Source organism: Balaenoptera borealis (assembly GCF_965194805.1).
Source record: "Balaenoptera borealis genome assembly, chromosome: 5".
NCBI lineage: Eukaryota > Metazoa > Chordata > Mammalia > Artiodactyla > Balaenopteridae > Balaenoptera > Balaenoptera borealis.
The window spans coordinates 69,038,045-69,057,949 of NC_138862.1; the positions used below are offsets into that span (position 1 = coordinate 69,038,045).

Below are 19,905 nucleotides of genomic sequence, written 5' to 3' on the forward strand. Positions count from 1 at the left end.
CCGGGAGGGATGGGATACTTACTGGGGCACAATGGTGATCTGGACAAAGCAGATGAAGAGGAAGACAAGCGAGGCACATGCCACGTAGGCACCGAATCGGTCATCCACCTGCTTGGAGTACTGAGAGGACAGGGGCAGGGTGAGTGGGCGGAGGCACCTGGCCCTGTCTGCTCCAGCCCCCCTCCACCCCAGACATACCCGGGACAGCCCACTCCCAAGACTTGGAAGACCCATTCGAGAACCAGCACTAGCCTTAGCTCTCAAGAAACCAGTCCACTCACTATATGGTGGTGCCTGTGGGGAGGGCCGTTGAATTATGTTAAACCAGAAACTCAGCAGGTTGGGTCACCATGAGAATAATTCATAATGATCACGGCTCACATTCCTGAGCACCAACTACATGCCAGAACACGTGCTGGGGCTTGCAACCATCACTGCACATCCTCACAAGAGCCCCAGGAAATAGGCACAGGACTGCTGCTGTTTCTACTTCAGAGATGAGTGAACTGAGGATCAGAGAGGTCACTCGACTTGTCCAATGTCACAGAGCTCATCTCCAAGGTCCTGACTCCCAGCCCCTACCCTTCCCACGACACCAACCAGCTGCACAAATGGCTGTGCTGGCAGAGAGTCACCCAGAGAGGGTAATCCATGAGTCAGTTCCATTTATGCTGGTAAACAGACTAAGTTCCCTTCCCATAATTCTTCCCTCCTGATTAGGTGTGCCTCATTTGACCACAGTGTGAGTTCACAGGAGCCCATGTTGACGGAACACAAGGGAGACCCTGTGACATGTAGCAAAGACCCTGGACCAGGGTCTCATTCTGGCTCTGTCACTACTTCACTGGGTGGCCTAGAGCAAGTCACCCAGCTACTCTGAGCTTTACTTTCTCAGTCACAATTTAAGGAGATAGGACAAAGAGCTCTTGACTGCCCCTCCCAACTCTAATACTTTGAGTTTCCAGTGTGCCAAAGGCAGCTGGATGGTCCATTGGTAACTATAATAATAATAATAATAACAATAGCAATAAAAACAATACAAATAGCAATGTTTATTGAACATCTACTATGTGGCAGGTACTGTTTCATGTGTTTTACATACATGGATGTGTTTAATCCTCACTCTGACACCATGAGGTAGGTATGTTAAAAATCCCCATTTCCCAGATAAGGAAACTGAGACACAAAGAAATTAAGATGTATCCTTTTCCACCAAGGAAGTCTCCCTAAAACCCCCATTTCCTGGGTAGGGCAGCATCAGAGCCGGGAAATGGAAGTGACAAGAAGGAGCTCTTTCCAGGGTGGAGACAGGGGAGAGAGCCGTCCTGTTGCCTCCTTCCCCTCCCCTTGGTGCTGGTTCTGCACCGGGGTAGGGGTGGGGGGTGGTCCCCCCCAGGGTGCTGTACCTTCTTCTCTAAGTCAGGCTCCCTGAAGGTCAAGAGGAACTTGCGAACATGCTCAGATCGTAGCCTGTCGATGCTCCTGGCGTCAATGGCACGGCCCAGAAATTCATCCACTTCATCCTCAGGGTTCGCACTTTCCTGGGCGTTCCTGGGGAGCAAGGGGGCGCAACACAAGACAGGCTGACCACCAGGGGGCGCCACTAGGGGCCCGGCTCAGCCCGTGCACCCGGACCCATCAGAGGGGCTTGATCAGCTCTAATAAGGGGTGGGGAAGCTGGGATTGACACCAGGACGACCTGAAGCCCAAGTACTCACATGCGCAGAAAACTGCCCAAGTCTCAGACCCGCAGGCTGGTGGGCCTCACTGACAATGAGGATTTTCTAACCCTATTGATGTATTATTAAATGATAATGATAATATGAATTATTCTCAAGGGTTTGTTTTTCCCCTACAGGTAACAGTCTCTGCTCTTCACTCTCTAGCTGTACTGTCACCCTGAATTGAAGGCTGAGACCAGGAGGCAAGCCCTCTGCCGCAGGGCCTGGGAGCCACCTGGCTGCTCTCGCCTGGCCCAGGGGACTCTCTGGGAAGCGCGTTTCACAATCTTTGGGTGCTGAACTAAACACCCTACTTCTAGAGTGGAGCCCAGTCCTCGAGTGGGATTTCTGACAGCCCCTGAGACTGGGGAGTGGAGGAGAGAGACAGGCACATTCCTTCAGGGTGCTGGGACGTGGCCAGGCGCTGGCGACCAATGTGCAAAGCCTGCATCTTCCTGGGAGCCGCATGTGTGTGTGCGCGCGCGCACATGCATGTGCGGAGTGTGTTGTGTGTAGTTGTGTGTGCACACGTGTGTGTGTGCGTGGAGTGGAGATTATAAATGGGGGGCACGCAGGCCCAGCCTCTCTCGCCAGGGACCTGGGCTCCCGGGCTGCTCGTCTCTCAGGTGCAGTGGGCTCTGTTCACTCCCAGCCAAGACTGCGGGACCTGGGCTCATTCTCCATGGAGTACGGAAACTGAGCTCCAGGCAGACTTGGAGACATCCCCCAGGCCGAGGGAGCTGAAGTGAAGAAGGACAGGTTACTCACTTGTCCTTGGGATCTTCAAAGCCCTGAAAGAGAGGGACGGAGAGAGCAGGAGAGGAGGATGAGAACCAAGGGGATGAAAGCGGGGAGGCTGCAGCTCATCCCCTCTCCACAGTTCACCAGGAGCTGGGACACAGAGGGCACTGTCACCCAGTCATCCCCTCCTTCCTTCATTTGGCAAATACAGCTGGGTTTGGGACAGGCTCCGTGCTAGATGCTGGGGGCGCACTGTGATTTTACTTCATCCGCTGGCAAAATCCATGAGTCTAAGCTCGTCCTGTCCCCATACCCAATTCCTTGTCATTCCCCAAACCTTCCCTCACCCTCCTCCTGGACCCTGGGCTTGGTGGGTCCCCTCCCAATTCTGCCACTTACTCAGACGAAAATAAGAGAAACTGCCAGGCCGATCAATCCCCACACGCCCGTGCACACCTGTGCCCACACACAGCTCATGCACACTCACCCCCCCAACTCCCGCCAAGCACACATAAAATCTCCTGGGACTTCACAAGTTTTGAGCTTAAGAAAACTAAACTCTGGATACCTGCAACAGCTTTTCTGGTATCCGAGAACCAATGTGCTCTTATAAGGCTGGAGCTGGCTGGGGACCCAGGAGGTGAGGAACCTGCCTGCCCCGGTTTGATTACTGTTCTGATGTTCACACACACAGGGCAGGGGTGAGGGTGGGAAGGGCCCTTACTGGTTGCCAAACTCAAGGCCCTACCTAGAGTTCATCTATAAAGGACAGAAGTGTGTCAGGGTCTGACCAACTGTGGCAGAATGGAGGGAGGGGCCCCTAAAACGGGAAGGGGTGGGATCTGGGAGGCAGTGGGGGAGGCACAGCACCCCAGGACAGGCAGCTTCAGGCTGCCAGGACAAGGACAGAGGGTGGCCTCTTGTCCCTGTGGCCCAGCATGGAACACACTGTTGGGCAGCCAGGGGCTTGGCAAATGTCGGGGGAACCCAAACCCCAAATGAACACAGCTCTCTTCATTCCCACTGAGGAGTGGGGTTTATGATGATCTCCGCGAGCCGGAGCTGCCGGGCTCCGAAACAGACGTGGGGCCCGTGGGCACTGAGGTGCTGTCTATTCTCCCCACCAGCTCAGGGCTCCCAGGGGCCTTGGCAGCCCCTAGTGCCACATCCAAGTGCCCAGCCGTGGGCTCTGAGCTCCTCCCGGGCTGCCCAGTGGTTGTCTTCCTTTCTCCTCGTCCTCTGAGAATCACCAAGCCCTCGGTCCAGGCTGCAGGGCCCCGCCCACCTCACTGTCCCCACTCGAGGCTAGAGGAGTTGGGGTCTCTCATGTGAGTGCCCCATCTGGGGGCAGGCAGGATCTCTAGGGCACAAGCTCGAGTGGGCAGCGGGGAGTCCGGACAGGCCAGTCTCTGCAGACCATGGCGAGGGGCTGGCCCACTGATCTCCACCACAGGGGCCGGCAACGATTTTACTCGGAGGACATCCAAGCCCTGTTATGCCTACGCTGGTCTCTACAGCTCGGAACTATACCTGAAATGTGTCTAATGAACCTGTCTCTGACTTCCTCCAGTGCTCCTTTGGTGGTTTGCGGGGGCTGGTGTTGGGGGCCAGGTCCGCTCTAGGCTCCCTGGGTGCCGGGCTGGGGTGGTGAACTGACCGCAGTCAGCAAACACTTTGGTGGATAAACCACGGCAAAGGGCCTTTAAGAACACAGGCCAGCAGACTGGGTTCCAGTCACCTGACCTGCTTTCTAGTCCTAGGACAACGGTCCTCAGCCGGCAAGGAGGACCCTCAGACGGGTTCCTGCCATTGTGCCTCAGCACTTCTGGGGAGCAGCTCAGCTCAGTGTTTCTGTTTGGTCCCCGAGTCCTCTCCTTCTGACCTACAGCAAGAGCAGAGGCCGTGGGTCCCTCTGCTCATCCACACTGAGGTGCAGATTCCGGTTTGCACGCCTGCCCTGGCGAAGCTGTGGGGAACACTTGGGGCCAGCCTGCCGCCTCTGGAGGATGCACAGCTTACCCAGGCCTGCTTAGATGAGCAGGAGTCCACGTACAACCTCCCGTCAACCTTTTTATTAATAAAGAACCTTAGAGGACTTCCCTGGTGGCACAGTGGTTAAGAATCTGCCTGCCAATGCAGGGGACACAAGTTCAAGCCCTGGTCTGGGAAGATCCCACATGCCATGGAGCAACTAAGCCCGTGCGCCACAACTACTGAGCCTGCACTCTAGAGCCCGTGAGCCACAACTACTGAAGCCCGCGCGCCTAGAGCCCGTGCTCTTCAACAAGAGAAGCCACTGCAATGAGAAGCCCGCGCACCGCAACGAAGAGTAGCCCCTGCTTGCTGCAACTAGAGAAAGCCTGCCAGCAGCAACGAAGACCCAACGCAACCAAAAAATAAATAAATAATTAATTAAAAATATAAATACATAAAAATAAAAATAATTTAAAAAAAAAGAACCTTAGAGACCTTACAACACTCGCGTCTAAACTCATTTAGGCACTCATGCCTATATGAGCATAGCTCATTACTACATCTTAAAAGCTGAGTAAAAGTTGGAACAAGATTTAAAGAAATAAACTGCTGACTATGAGTTACTCCCCTCTAACTGCTCTCAGTCACTGCTTAATCCAATCCCCTCCCCTCCACCGCATCTTCAGTGGAAGTCGGGGTAGAGGCTTTCTTTTTGCCTATCTTTCCCAAGGGTTTCTGGGCGAGTTTAACACCAAAAGCCAATGGTGTGCCTGGTGGCTGCCAGATCCTAGCCCATCCTTGGCCTAGACACTGGGCAGGCAGGGGCCCAGGGGATGGTACTTTGATGCTGGCCCCTCGGGTGACTGTGCCCAGCGAGGACGGGGATGGGGAGCCTCTTCTCTCCCTCTACAGGGGTGTCCCCGAGCCTTGTGATCACTTCCCATTCCCTCCCCACTGGGCGAAGCAACCAACACCACGGAGGAGCCTTTCCCACAGCCAGTCTCCCCTGAGACTGCTTCCCCAATTACGGCCCTTCTGCTAATTCTTCCAAGGTTTCTTGTCCTAACAATGATTAATGTCTGCCAAATCGGTGCTTATAGCCCAAACTGCCCCCTTGGAGACTCTGAAATACCTAAAGAGTCCACCTACACCAAATATCGCTAAAGAAAAAAACTTGCCAGAGATTTTAAATGGAGAACGTACCGGCAGGCACCTTTCTGGCCTGCTGGTGGTTCCTCCTCTCCACCTCTGTCCTGCCCCATCTTTTTATTCCCTGCTCTCTCTCATCTCCTGCTCCCCCCACCATCTCCCCCTTACCCCCTTTGTCCTCCCTCTCTGGTCTTCCTGCTCCCCTGTCCTTCTCTTTCCTCCCACCTGGATGAGAGCCTCCCTCCTTGCATCCTGCTCTCAGTCTCCCCCCTTTCCTCTCACTCCCTCTCTCACCTCTTGGCCGTCCTGGTCATGTGGGTACAGAGTCCACAGGAGATGATGCAAGAACTGGGGTGAGAACAGGGGGGATCCAGCAACTGCTCTTGGCTTTGGGGAGGGGCCTGGAGGGAGCGGGAGTGGTGCCGGGAGCCCTGGGTGGCACTGACCAGGTCTGGGACGTCTAAGTTCAAAGCCCTGGGGCAAGGCTGACCTTTCCCACTCTTTGTCGCTTAGGACCTTGGTGTCCTGCGAGTTGTTTCTTTACCACCAACAGTTAAAATGGTGATCTTGACTCAATTCACTTTTTTCTTCTGTACATTTTCCTTAAACCTTTGTCATCTGCGATTTGCTAGCTGGCAAGGAGCAGAATGACTGGTCCCTAGCCTGTCCCCTCCCTCAGACCCCTGGATCTGTCTGCCGACTCAGCTGGACTCCCATGGAGGCTCTCTCTAATCCCTGCTGCTGCAGCTTAAACCCAGTCTGATCCACAGACCCCAACATGGGGATCCTAGTGTCGGCATGCCCCCCATTCCTCTACCTGGATCTGTGGGAACTCAGTGGACACACACACACATACACACGGCTTCCTCGCCCATCCCTCCCTCAGAGTGGGCAACTCCTGCCTGAGTACCAGGCTGCCCTTGACCTGAGGAATGTGCTCAGGTGCAGAAGCCAAGATCTCAGATAAAAAGAAAGAAAACACTGCTGCTGCAGACTGACTTCTTGTCATCCCTCATTCTCCTCTTCCCACCCTCTGAAGTCTCCTTTCTAGCATTACTGACAGAACCCAGGCAGGGCATCCTGAATTCGCCCGTCCCTGCTGTGTGCGGGGGTGGCTGAGGGTGTCTGTCCTCTGAGGCCGGCAGGGTCCCTTGAGATGGAGGCAGCACCCCTACCACGGCCTCTGCTCACTCAGCCTGCATGCTCCCACAGGAAGACTGGAATTAGCAGGGCGTTTCTCAGCACAGAGGGCAAAAAGACCATCACCTGGCACTTGCCAAAAAGCACTGAGATGGTTTCTGAGCGACCGGGCCAGAAGATGTGTTTCAACTGCCTGGGAAATGCAACAGATGCTGGAAGGTGTCTGACAAGCCTGTGCCCACCCAACTCCCCGGGGCTCCCCAGACAGTGCCAAGAGGCCCTGGAGGCTCTGTTTGGACCCTGAGTCCAGCCAGATGGGTCTGCTTCCAGCCTACACCAGCAAGGTCTGCCAAGCGGGAGGGAAGAAGGGGCTTCACCGCTCTGCTCCAAAGACAAATCCGGCATGCCGAGAGATGGTGGGGCCCACGGAGAAAGCCCAGGGCCGGAAGTTAGGCGCTCTGTCTCCTGGTCCAAAGTCAGGGTGAGCCCCCTTCCAACGATTCCTTCTGTGGCTCTCCAGATTCCCTGGGTAACAGGAGGGGCCTGGCCCAGTCCTCACACCCACAGAAGGCCCTAGCCCTGGAGAGTGCGGCCCACACACTGCCCTGCCAGCTACTCACCATCCGTTTCATCTCCTTGGACACCTGGTTGCCACCCAGGTGGTTGTAGAAGGGGCGCTCGGCCCCCCAGTGTGGTGGGTTGTGCCCGATCGAGTTGGTTCTCTGGCGATTCATCTTGGCAATCATGGCCTTCTCTTCTTTCTGGGAGAGCAACATAGATGCATCAGCCTGTGGGCAGGGCCCATCAGGTGAGCCCAAGTAGGGAGTTTCTCATTCCTCCCAGGTGCCTGGCCAGGTAGGGGTTAAGGCAGTGCCTCCCTCCCTTCTCTGCACAGCCTGGAGCCCTGAGGTCTGCCAAGATCCTAAAGCTCACCCAAGAAAGCACCCTAAATCCCTCCAAACTCCCCAACGCCAGCCCTGGCTGGGAGCTGGGAGCCTCAGGTGGGAGTAGCAGAGCAGCATGATGAGGTTTGTCTTGCTAGAAAGCCAAGGGGCGTGGGAACATCTGTCGCTGGCATAGAATTTTAGATGTGGGCAGAGCCTGGGTCTGAAGGTGCTTGGGGGGTGATGGACGGAGAGGAAACATGAGATTCCAATTTCCACCCCAAAACAGGCATGTTCTAGCAGAGCGGGTAGTAGGACAGGCCCTGCAGCTTCTGGAGGTTTGGTTCATTAGAATGTGAGATTCAAGGGCTGACGCGCATTGCACAAATACACCAACAGGGCCTCAGCCAGCTCTCCATGTGCCAACCACAACCTATCTGTCCATCCATCCAAACGAGCTCGAGGTGGAGGGTTGGAGAGGCCCTGGGGGGACCTGGGTGGCCTTCCCTTCAACTCCCTCCCTGAGCCTGGGAAGGGAGCTGGTCATATCAGAGGCAGAGGGGAGGGGACACAGCCTGCTTCAGCAGACACTGCTCTGGGTCGGGGCTCGGGAGGGGGGTGTCCTTTTCTGTCTCCGTTTCATCTTTTCTGAACCACTTGTCAAGCTAGAAGAATCAAGACCCAGAGAACCCAGGGCAGAGGGTAACCCTTCAGCCTGGGCGGGGCAGGAAGGTGAGGCTAGAGGTGCTATGGGCCCCGCAGAGAGGAGGAGTGTGGGAGGGGGCCTGGGAGGATTTCGGTTCATTTATACTCCAGCCAAACAACAAGCAAATGCTTTAAAATGAGTCAATTAAGCCACTAAGTGCTTTCCCCAGAGTACCTAAATCCTCCCATCCCTCTTTCCGGATGTCTGTGGCAGGGCCTGGTACCGCTCCCTCAGAGGCACCCCGTAGCCAGGTCCTGTGTGCTGGGATATGCTTCTGTGGGGGGTGAGGTGTCCCTCTGATGTCCCTCTCAGGGTGGACACCTGCCTCGAAGAGCTCTGCCCACCTTGAAAAATCTACTTTTGCTGTCTCCAAGACTTTCTCTGAACTTTTCTCACAGCTTAATTTTGTCTTCAGTCTAACTCCTTAGGAAAGAAACAGGGAAGCTTTTCTCTATCAAAGGGCTCTGACCAATAGATAAATTCAATTGAAAGATTTATAAGTAAAAGGCATTTTAATCTAAGGAAAAATGTAAAATATAAAATGTTCTCCTCGTTTGCTTTAAAAATTAAGAACATGGAACGTGACACTATTAAAAATAGAACACTGAAGTCTGCTAATAATTCAGTTTTATATTTTGGCAAGTGTGGGCTGAGACAAAAGAAGGAAGAAGAACGACTGGAAAGTGCAAGAGGGGAAAAGACAGAGTTTCAAGAAACAGAGGTATATAAGTACAGGCAGAGAGAGAGCGAGATCCACCTAGTTTAGGCAACAGACAAGGGATGAGATGGAAATAAAGGGCGTGGTATGCACAGAGTTCCCTGATGCTTCTTTTCCATCTCGTGGCCTTCTGCTGTATTGTTACTAACCGATCTGAGGTCTGTTGCTTTTTCTGCAACAGAAGCAAAATGAAAACCTCCCCTCTTTGCCACCAGCCTTTACAAAGCCTCTGTAGCTCTCATGTCCTTCCTGAGATGCAGGAACCACGACTGCATAAGAAATTCAGGACTTGCCTCAAGGAAAGAATAAGAAGAGAAAGAAGCAGCAGCAGGCTAAGAAACATTCCTCCCCAAAGAATGAAGCCCTCCCACTCCCCCCCCACCCCAGCCCTCGGTCCCCGGACCCGCTTCTGGGTGCAGCGCAGGATGAGGAAGGTCTCGATACTGTGCTCTTTGAGGTAGGCGTTGCGCTCGCCCCCACCGCCCGGCTCCACTTCGTAGTCGCCATTCAGGTAGTTGAGTGTGGCCTTGGTGATGTGGATGCGTCTACGGGTAGGGGGGGAAGCAGGGAGAGGAGGGCAGCAGACATGAATTCAGAACCCCTGCTCCCATGCAGAACCAAACTGCAACCAACTCAGTCATCATTCAAATCCCAGGGCCCCAAACTCTGGCTCAAATGCTAACCCCTACCTGGATATCTCAATGGACTGTACCCCTCCAACCTCATCCAGATGGCACGGTGGGCCCCTCCCCAGCTCATGTTCACCGAGACCACACCGCATCACATCGGCATCATGTTATTATAGTAATGTAACACATCGGCCTGCCGGGAGAGCACGGCCTCCGTTCTCACAAACTTTGCACACCTGCTCAGAAGCCAGCAGTGGCTCCTGCTGACTGCAGGATTGCGTCCAAATTCCCCAGCCTGGCATGCATGTCCTTAACACAGGCACTGTTTCCCCCACTGGTTCCTAAAAGGCCATCTGCTCTACTTGCATTCCTTGGAAGTACTGTGTTTTCCTCTACCTGTGCCCATCCTCAGCCTGGCAGTTCCCCCGACCCTCACCTTCCTCACCTGTCCCCATCCTGCCCCGTCTGCCGGGCCAGCTCACCTTCCACCTCCTGGCCACCCCCGAAATTATCCAGGGTTCCTCCCTCCTCTAGAAGTCTACCCTGACCTCCTGCATCTCACAACAGGCCGCCAGGTCCTGTGTAAATATTTTCTGGGTGAAGACTGGGTGAAGGTTGGGGCCACGCTCCCTACAAGTTGCCATGTGTGGCGTCAGTGCTTGGTTACTAGAGGAATTCCATTTAAATTCTGCCAACCCCAGAGCTGCGGCTACCCGGTCCTGCCCACCCTAGCCCTTTCCCCATGACAGCCACCTGGGTGGGCCGGGCGGGAAGCTGCCCTCACTCACTCACCCCGCCTTGCCTCCAGCCTCCATGTGGTTGGCCAGCGTGACGTCGTTAGACCAGACGTCGAACTGCCACTTCCTGAGGCCAAGGACGCCACAGTGCACTCGCCCGCTGTGGATTCCCACACGCATGTTCACGTTGACACCTGTCACCTCCCGGACCAGCCTGGGGATGGAGTAGGGGTAAGGCCGGGAGGGGGTCAGGGCCACGTGCAGAGAGGTCAGGGTGCATGAGAAGGTGCAGGGGTCAAAGAGTCATTTCTCTCCAGGCCAGCCCAAATCCAGAGTCTGAGACTGTGCATCCTGAAGGGCAGGGCTGGGCCCTGGTGCTCAGGGGCTGAGGGTTGTGAGAGGCGCTGTTTCCCAGCTTGCCCGCAAGGTGGCGCAGTGCCTCACACTACATCCCAGGCCCACTGCTTCTCCCCAGCGAGGGCACCTGAGCCAGCGCTACCCTCGGTCAATAATTAAGTTGTGTTCTGAAAATGCAAGCGCACGTTAGTGCCGATTTGAGTCGACAGGAAAGTTATAGTCACTCCAAACCCCATTCATATAATTCTCGGATTTACCCACATTGCTGCTTCTTCGACATGAGCAGGATAATGGAGAAAAAGAGAACACAGGCCCTGCCCAGGAAAGAAGGGGAGCTGGGGCAGGTGCAGGGGGCCAGGGATGCTCCACGTGCTAGAAGACAGTGCCAACCCCATCACATGCACCACGCACGTATTCGGGGCGGGCCGCCTGTAGGAGGGGGAGTGGGATGGAAGCCCTACAGCTCTGGGTATGCGTCTGGGGCCCGGGGTCTGTGGAAGAGGGAGCCGGTGCTCTGTGGGGAGGTTCACAGTGTGCACTTCTTAGGGACCTGGACCCTCCTTGGCTCCCTGGGGATGGACCCACTCAGCCAGCCATGGCGCCGGCAGTCCGACTTGGCCTGGTGGGCGGGACCACCACGTGGACTCCAGCTCTCACCCCACCCCACCACCGAGAGGCTGACACCTACCACAGGGAATATTTATGTCATCCATCTATTTCTCTCGTCCTGGGATCAACTCTGCAAATACCTCTGCTGGAGCTGTGCCTTCCATCCACAGGGCCTCTGGCCACTTGCTTAGGTTGATATCTCTCATTCTACCTTTTTGGCTTCACTCCAAGGCCACCTTCTTCATGAAGCCTTTCTGGGTCCTCCCAGTGAAATCAACTGCCCCCTCCTGGGCCCTCCCACCGCAGTTTGCCTCTCTTACCTGATGGTGTCCACTGGGCATGCCTGCTATCAGAGCAACGGGAGTCCTGGCCCCTCAACAGGCTCTGTGCTTCCGGGCAAGGGACCCCCTGTCTAGCCCGGGCACACAGGGGCACTCGGCAAACACTGCCGAAAGGAACTGAGCCAAAAAGATGGACCCGGCCACCTTCTGGACCAGTTACTCTGACCTCTGACCTTGCCCACTGTGGCTTTTCCTTTGCCCCACCCAGTCTACTTCTAAAGCTCACAGTTATGGAACCTGGACGCAATCTCTGGCCTACTCCCTTGGCTGACCTGTAAGCTTGGATTATCCATGTTGCTTAATGACTGGGGCTCCTTCTGTGGTCAGCAGCGACCAAGAATCGGCCAAAGATCCTGGCTGCTATTGTTCCCAGGGAGGATGGATTTTCTTAAACTGGAACACCTGTGTTTGCATCCACCTGCCTAGCAGTATTACCCTGGGGAACCGTTTAGCCTCTGTGAGCCCAACCTTTCTCATCTGTGAAGAAATGGGACCGGTGACTTCTACCCCTGGCTGGGTGGTTGTGAGAAGACATGAGGCCTGGAGTGCAAGGCCCTGCCATGGCACAGGGCACAGCACAGCTGCCAGCCAGTCCTCCTTTCCTGGAGGAGTCGCTCCACACCTCCTGCTGCCCTGGAGTCTGCAAAGCCCTCCCTTCTTCCAGGACGTGTCCCTCTGTGCAGAGCTTCCCAGGCTGCTATGGGCACAGGAGCCCGGGAGAAGGCTCAGAGCCTGGAGGTGTGAATCAACCCTCCGGTGTGGCCAGGGTCCTTGGGAGGTGGCTTTGCCCCACTATTTCCCTGCTTCCATCAGTTCAACATGAGTCAGTTACTCGGGCTATGGGACAGTCCCCCTGCAGATGGGCAGTCCCCCTGGAGATGGACAGTGTCCCCACAGGCGGGCAGTCACCCTGGAGACAGGCACTTACGAGATGGCCTCAATCATGTCCATGCCCATCTCCACGCAGCAGTGGGCATGGTCAGCCCTGGCTTCAGGCAGCCCTGAGACGCAGTAATAACAATCTCCCAGGATCTTAATACGTAAACAGTGATTCTCCTGGAAAGCAAATTAATTTTAAAAATTAAAAATAGTAGGAAAGAGAAGTGGGAGAGAAAGAAACAGGAAGCAAACAGATTCACCCCATGCCTGGAATAACTTGCCTTTTAGGGCAGCGAGCACAGACCCAGTGCCGGCATGAGGTGTGGCCCCAGCCTGGGGACAGGCTTATCGGGAGCCGTGGGGGACGGAGGACAGGCTGAGCCGCCCTAGAGAAGCATTCCAGCCACCCCAGGCTCAGGAACTCACTTTTATGGCCACAGCTGAGGCCCAAGAAGAATACAGCTGGTCCAATGTGGCAGCGAACGGGGCAGACTCACTGGTGTGAGAGGCCCCGAGCTGAGAGTGAGGGGCCCATCCCACTCCCAGGCCTGGGACACGCTCCGACTCTTGGCCTAGGGTTCTACTAACAGTTTTATGACTCTCCTTTTATGAAAAGACTGAAGCAGAAGTGAGATTTAACCAAAGCTCACCTGACCCCCTGCCTGAGATTTTTATCCAAGACAGTTCTGCTAAGCCAGCAAGCACGTGCGTGCTAAGACAGCCACAGAGCGGAAGCACCTGTCCGCTGCAGGGTCACCCCGCAGGCCGCAACCGATGCATAATTGGGATTGAGATGGACTGTCATTAATCACCAATTCTGAGCTGTCCAAGTCTGCTTCCCAAAGGTTATTTCATGAAGCTGGTACGCTGGGACCCCAGTATCTGTGTGCCCTGGACTCTCCTTTAAGGCCCTTCCAAAACCCAAGGGCCGAGCATGTCCCCATTCACCTCGCCCACATTCGGTAATAAAATCAGTGAGGTGTGAGGCCCACCATCAATGCCCTCGGAGGCCCTTGGCACCGTCTCTCATCCATGATCTGCCTGGTGTCCTGTGACGGCCCAGGGGACGTGTCCACCTCTCGGTGGACATTGCAGTAAGTGGGCCCTGACATAGGACTCTCCAAAGGCACAGAGCATCGCTCAGAGCCACAAAGGCTGGGAAAGGACGGCAGAGTATAAACAGGGACTAACGAACGTGTGTCCTTCACCACTCCATGCCTGGGGGGGGTCACTTCCAATCTGTCCCAACGTGGAAGAGTCCTCTTTCCATAAGTCTCTTGGGTGACACACAGCTGTCTGCAGGCCAGTTGAGATTCAGACTCATTTATTTATTTATTTTTAATCACTCTGGCCACCCTCATCAGCAAAGTGGCTCTGTGGCACCGAATTTGCTCCTCCAAACACAAATTCCCCAAATCCAGGGGTCAGGGCAGCATTTCCTGCAGGCCTCACCACCCCTTTCCACTTGTGACCGGTGACACTGTGAGCATCTCTGAGTGTGCTGCGGGGCTGATGTGAGGCGTGAGGACTCGCAGCCACAGCCTGTACGGCCCCGCCTCCCCCGTTCCCGATGGCGGACTCCGCAGCACCCTACCCCGGGCAGCCCAGATCAGGCCACCCTTCCGGCCCCGGCTCGGGCACACGGGGTCCCCAGGGCAGTGGGCAAGGTGACTCACTGCAGCCAGCTTGTCGAAGCGGGCGAAGAGCTCGTTGAGGGTCATGACAAGCTCCTGGGCAGTGCACTGGGACGCCAGGCTGGTGAAGCCCTCGATGTCAGCAAACAGGATGCTAGAGAGACAGGGGGGAAGACCCCCGTGAGGAAGGAAGGTCAGGGGGACACAGCTGGGGCCACCCTCCGCCTTAGGAGGGCTGCCAGCCAGCAAGAGTCCTGGGAGCTCCAAGCGGCTGCTGGGGAGGGGAGAGAGAGAGAGCTGACACTGGTGGTCTCTCCCAGCTGGTAGGGAAATGCTGGGCCAGCCCTCCTTTCTGTATCTCCCTGCACCCTCGCTCCCACCCAGGAGGAAAGGAGGGCCGAGGCGCATGAGGCCTGGGGGCGTACGTCTGCCTGAGGCCATGCAAACAGCGCCTGCTCCCCTCACCCTCAGCCACCTCTCAGGCCTGCCCCCCGTTTGACTCCTGAGCAGTCCCCTCAAGGTAGCTGGGTCCAGGAGAAGGGTCTTTGGTTCATCTTGTCTGGAAAGTGTTTCAGGCCCTAAAGGCGGCCGTACAGAGGTCTCACTTCCCAAACCCATACACAAGGGAATCCAACCCCAGGCCCTCCATACCGAGGGAGTCCTCTAGAAGAGACAGAATAAAGAGGCCCAGGGAGGAGGCAGAGGAAGACACAGCCAGTAAGCGTCTCTGGAAGCCCCCCAACTTGTCCTGCCAGCTCCTTCGTCCTCATCCCCGGGGCCCTCAGGTGCACCCGCTGGTCCCTGCATTGCACACTGTGATCTTTCATCTGTTCCCGAGATTGAACGTGTCTTCCTTTTCTTTCAAAACAGACTACCAGAGGTGAGGCCCCAGGGCCAGAATGAGTAAGGGCCCCAAAAGTTTTTTCTTAAAATGGACACCGAAATGTAGTAACTCTTGCGGGCTGAGATGCTCCTGGTGGCTGGGCACGGGGGCTGGGGTTTCCGACCTGCCACCTCACTGCGCCCTCCAGGCAGCCCTGAAGGAGGGCCCGGTGTCCCCATCCCAAGACGAGGAGCCTCGGGGAAGAGCCACGGACGGTAGCTTGGGGGCTCTTCCCACGGCCTCTGCTCTCTCCTCTGATCCACGCGGCTCCAGACCGACAGTCTCGCTTCAAATTAGAGTGTAGAACTAAACATGCCTTGTCATTTCTTTTGGAAAATGTGTGTTCATGCATTAAGCATATCTTTTCATTCTGCTGTCTGACATCTGGGGTCTTCCTGACCTGGGGAGCCTGCCTCTCCCAGGCCAGCCGGCTCCTAGAGATGGTCAACCACGCACCTTGGAGTCCAGAGCCTCCCACCCCAGTCAGGTTCCCACACCTGGCCCACCACTCCCCTGCCCTAATCACCCCAGGGACAAGTGCCAGGTAACTCGGACAGTCCTGTGCCTCAGAGCCCACCGACATTATCCAAACTAGCCAATCCCAAGCCTGCTTACCCTGCCTCATCCATTCCTTCCTGCAGAAGCCACAGTAGAGGCTCTTGCCCACGTTTCCCCTCACGCTGCCTCCTCACTGACCCCTGTGCTTCCCCGTGTGCCCCCCAGCCCATGGCGTAACGCATCCTCTCCTCTTGGGACCTGTGAGTGACAAACTATCTTTTCAATGGTAGCCGTCTCCCGATCTGTTGGCCTCACCATACCTGGATAATAATAACACCTACATTTTAAAATAGTTGGACATTGTTCTAAGCACTTTACATGTATGAACTCATTTAAGCCTCACAACCATCCTTTGAGGTTGGAATCCTTTCCGAGGTAAGAAAACTGAGGCACAGAGAGGTCGAGTCACCTGCCCAAGGCCACACAGGCTTGTGTGGGTCCACAATCCAGGAGTTAAGCCAATAAATACTATGCTGTCTGTTGGCCCCATAGTCATCTTAAATGAGTAAAAGCACAGCTCACTGGTCTGGCATTGTATACAGGGCAGAGGGAGGTGGAGGGACAGGTGTGGGCTGCCGTAGGCAGGCAAGTACAGGACTCCGTCATGAGGGGACACGCTCTGCACCAGCTTGCACGAGGGGAAGTGGGAACGCATCTCGGGGCTTGGGCTAGGCAAGTACAAGAAAAGTACAAGAGGGCAGCCCCCAGGCCCCGAGCCCAGTGCTGTTTCCCGGCTTCGAGGCTCCTCCGGCCACCCTGATCCCAGTCCGGACCAGCAGACAAGTGCAGGAGGAAAGCCAAAGAGGGTGGGAGAAATGGGGGAGCTGGCAAGAGAGGAGACAAATGAGGGGGATGGAAGAAAAGGTAAGGAGGAGGAGGAGCAGAGAGGAGAGACTGTCAGCCCACAGGACTCAGAAATCAGACAAGCTGCTCCAGCGTGGCAGCCACGGGGCAGGGGCTCAGCAGGTGAAAGGGAGCCGGAGCCCCCACCAGGCTTTGATGCCTGGTGTCTGGCAGACAGGCTCAGCACGCCGCCCGGGGGAGTCTGTGGACATCCACACTGGTGAGAGGGAAGCGCGTGAAGGGAAGCGGCCGTGCTCCAGACGCTGACCCCTGCTCCCCAAGCAAGTTCAGACCCCTAGCCCAGCCCACCAGCCACCTCCCTGGCTCTCAGTCTCTCAGGAGCCCCACCCCAGCCGGGAAGAAGGGAAAGGTCTCTCCTGGTCTACGTGAAAGCACCATGACATAGTTGTTCTGGAAATTCTTCTTTAACTCTTAGATAATCAAAGCCAAGGGGAGTTGGGGTCAAGATCAGCTGCTCCAGAGTCACGAACACCTTTAATAAGTGTCAGTATTTCTAATGCAAAGCCGGCAGGCACCAGGCCCAGCAGCTGTTCCACACTGGGTCCCAGGCTACAAAGCGGAAGCCTGGCTTTGGGGGATGACGAGACCCCCACATGGTGGGAAGGAAAAAAAATCCCCAAACCCGGCAGAGGCAGGAACACTACTGGGCAGGGTGACCCACAGCACCAAGCCAAGGAGAAGAGGGAAGGAGGAGAAGAACGGGCCGCCCCTAGAAGCACTAGGCAGACGTGTGTGGACCAGGGCTCGGGAGCCTCGCTTCACTGAGCCCTGAGCCCTGCAGCTGCCTGAGCTCACCTAGCCACTCAGCCAGGACGGCCTCTGCCTGCCACGTGTGGACATGCGCAGGCCTGCAACCCTTCTTCTCCACAGGGACCTGGCTGGGCCTAGGAGAGCACTTTCTCCACTGCAGCTTTCATCTGCTAGACCTGTGGTTCTCAGAGCTGGTGTCCATCAGAATCCCCCTGGAGCTTTCATATGGAGAAGTCCCGGAGCCCCATCCCCAGAGATTCTGACTTCATCGGCCTGGGGTGGGGCTCTGCTATTGATTGGTTTTGTTCTGTTCTGTTTTATTGTAATCTTCCCTGGTGATTCTAATACGCAGCCAGGGTTGAGAACCAGGGTACTAGTTTAAATGTCACCTTCTCAAGGCTTCCTCCACCCTATTTAAATCTACAACCCCTCCCATATGTCTAAGTCCCTTCCCGACTGTATTTTTCTCCATTGCACTTTTCACCATTTAATGTATTATTTATTATTGTTGTTGTTATTTATTATCATGCTCCTGTCTGCCTCTGCCCACTAGAACGTAAAGTCTTTGAAGGAGGGATTTTTTGTTGTTGTTTTGTTTTTGGCTGCGTTGCGTCTTCGTTGCTGTGCGCGGGCTTTCTCTAGTTGCGGCGAGTGGGGGCTACTCTTCGTTGCGGCGCGTAGGCTTCTCATTGCGGCGGCTTCTCGTTGTGGAGCACGGGTTCTAGGCATGCAGGCTTCAGTAGTTGTGGCACACGGGCTCAGCAGTTGTGGATCGCGGGCTCTAGAGCGCAGGCTCAGTAGTTGTGGTGCACGGGCTTAGTTGCTCCGCGGCATGTGGGATCTTCCCGGATCAGGGCTCGAACCCGTGTCCCCTGCATTGGCAGGCAGATTCTTAACCACTGTGCCACCAGGGAAGTCCTGAAGGAGGGATTTGGTCTATTTCTTTCAATACCACATCCCGGCCCCTAGTACAATGTCTGGCACACAGAGGAACTGCTCAATAAAATTTGCAGTGGAATGACTGAATGAATGAGGACAGGGCACATCTACCTTGCCCTCTGCTCTGCCCATCCCCCTCCACACACACACACACACACACACACACACACACACCCAGCACAATACCCAGCACATAGTAGGTGCCTGTGTTAGTTTCCTAGGGCTGCTACAGCAAAGTACCACAAGCTGGGCGGCTTAAGACAACAGAAATTTATTCTGTCCCAGTCCGGGAGGCTGGAAGTCTGAAGTCAGGGTGTTGGCAGAGCCACGCTCCTCTGCGACTCTGGGTAGAACCCTTCCTTTCTTCTTCCTGCCTCCGGTGGTGGCTGTCAATCCTGGTGCTCCTCACCCTGCAGCTGTGTCACTCCAATCTGTCTCTGTCCTCATAAGGCGTTGTCCATGCGTATCTGTGTCTTTGCATGGCATTTTCCTCTTCCTATAAGGACACCACTTATATTGGATTAGGGGCCCACCCTCTCCAGCATGACCTCATCTTAACTTGATTTCATCCACAAAGACCCTATTTCCAAATAAGGTCACATTCACAGATTTGAGGGGTTAGTACTTCAACGTATCTTTTAGAAGGGCACAGTTCAACCCACACAGTGTCTAATATATATTTGTTGAATGGAAGAGAATATTCACAGTGTAAAGCAAGGAAGAGGCAGGACCAGTAACTCTAGTAGCTCTTCCTTCTACCCCCCTGGGCCTCTTGAGGTCCCAAGCACGTGATCTGAGACACGAGTGTGGGGAGCCCCGGGCCAGGCACCCAGCAGATACCCAGCAGTGTTCATGGAACAAACGGGGGAATAGTGATGGAGGCCAGGCATCTTCCCGCTCTGCGCCAGAGGACGTCGGAAACAACATCCGTGTGGACGGGACCTCCAGGTGCCTTAGAAAGCCTGACCCTCCGGGACTTCCCTGGTGGTGCAGTGGTTAAGAATCTGCCTGCCAAAGAAGGGGACACGGGTTCAAACCCTGGTCCGGGAAGATCCCACTTGCTGCGGAGCAACTAAGCCCGTGGGCCACAACTACTGAGCCTGCGCTCTAGAGCCCGTGAGCTACAACTACTGAGCCTGCGTGCCACAACTACTGAAGCCCGCGCGCCTAGAGCCCGTGCTCTGCAGCAAGAGAGGCCACCGCGATGAGAAGCCCGTGCACTGCAACGGAGAGTAGCCCCCACTCGCCGCAACTAGAGAAAGCCCGTGCGCAGCAACGAAGACCCAGTGCAGCCAAAAAATTAATTAATTAATTAAAATTTAAAAAAACAAACAAAAAGAAAGCCTGACCCTCCCTCCAATCTGCTGGGACCTATTCTTCCGTAAAAGTTCTTTCAACAGCTGCTGAGGAATCAGGGAGGGGCAGGTTGCTGGTTCCCTTCCCTCAGGTGGTGTGACAGCGGCCAGCAGCCAGGGGGGAGGTGGTTCCAAGCAAGGCTTCTAGCTGGTGCGGAGCTGGGACAGGTCCCACGTCTGAGCCCCGCAGCCCCTGCTCCACGCTGACGGAGACTCTGCCACCTCCACATTCCCCCACCTCCCGTCACAGGCAAAGTCACACGCCTCTGCCGCCTCGGGGGAGGATTCTGCTTCGTGTCTGTCACTTCTGGAGGCTCCTCTGTTTTACGAGGTTTAC

At 55.5% G+C, this 19,905-nt stretch overlaps 1 protein-coding gene across 2 annotated transcripts in view; it reads right to left on the bottom strand.

Moving 5' to 3' along the window:
- ADCY5 (adenylate cyclase 5) overlaps positions 1-19,905 on the bottom strand; it is a 156,361-nt gene that overhangs the window by 36,980 nt on the left and 99,476 nt on the right. For both annotated transcript variants that reach the window (XM_082394854.1, XM_082394853.1), the window contains exons 4-11: positions 14,262-14,373; positions 12,635-12,762; positions 10,455-10,613; positions 9,437-9,578; positions 7,346-7,486; positions 2,490-2,512; positions 1,407-1,551; positions 23-120 (exon numbers count right to left, since the gene is read on the bottom strand). In XM_082394854.1, the coding sequence (XP_082250980.1) occupies positions 23-120; positions 1,407-1,551; positions 2,490-2,512; positions 7,346-7,486; positions 9,437-9,578; positions 10,455-10,613; positions 12,635-12,762; positions 14,262-14,373 (948 nt within the window). The remainder of the gene's footprint in view (positions 1-22; positions 121-1,406; positions 1,552-2,489; positions 2,513-7,345; positions 7,487-9,436; positions 9,579-10,454; positions 10,614-12,634; positions 12,763-14,261; positions 14,374-19,905) is intronic.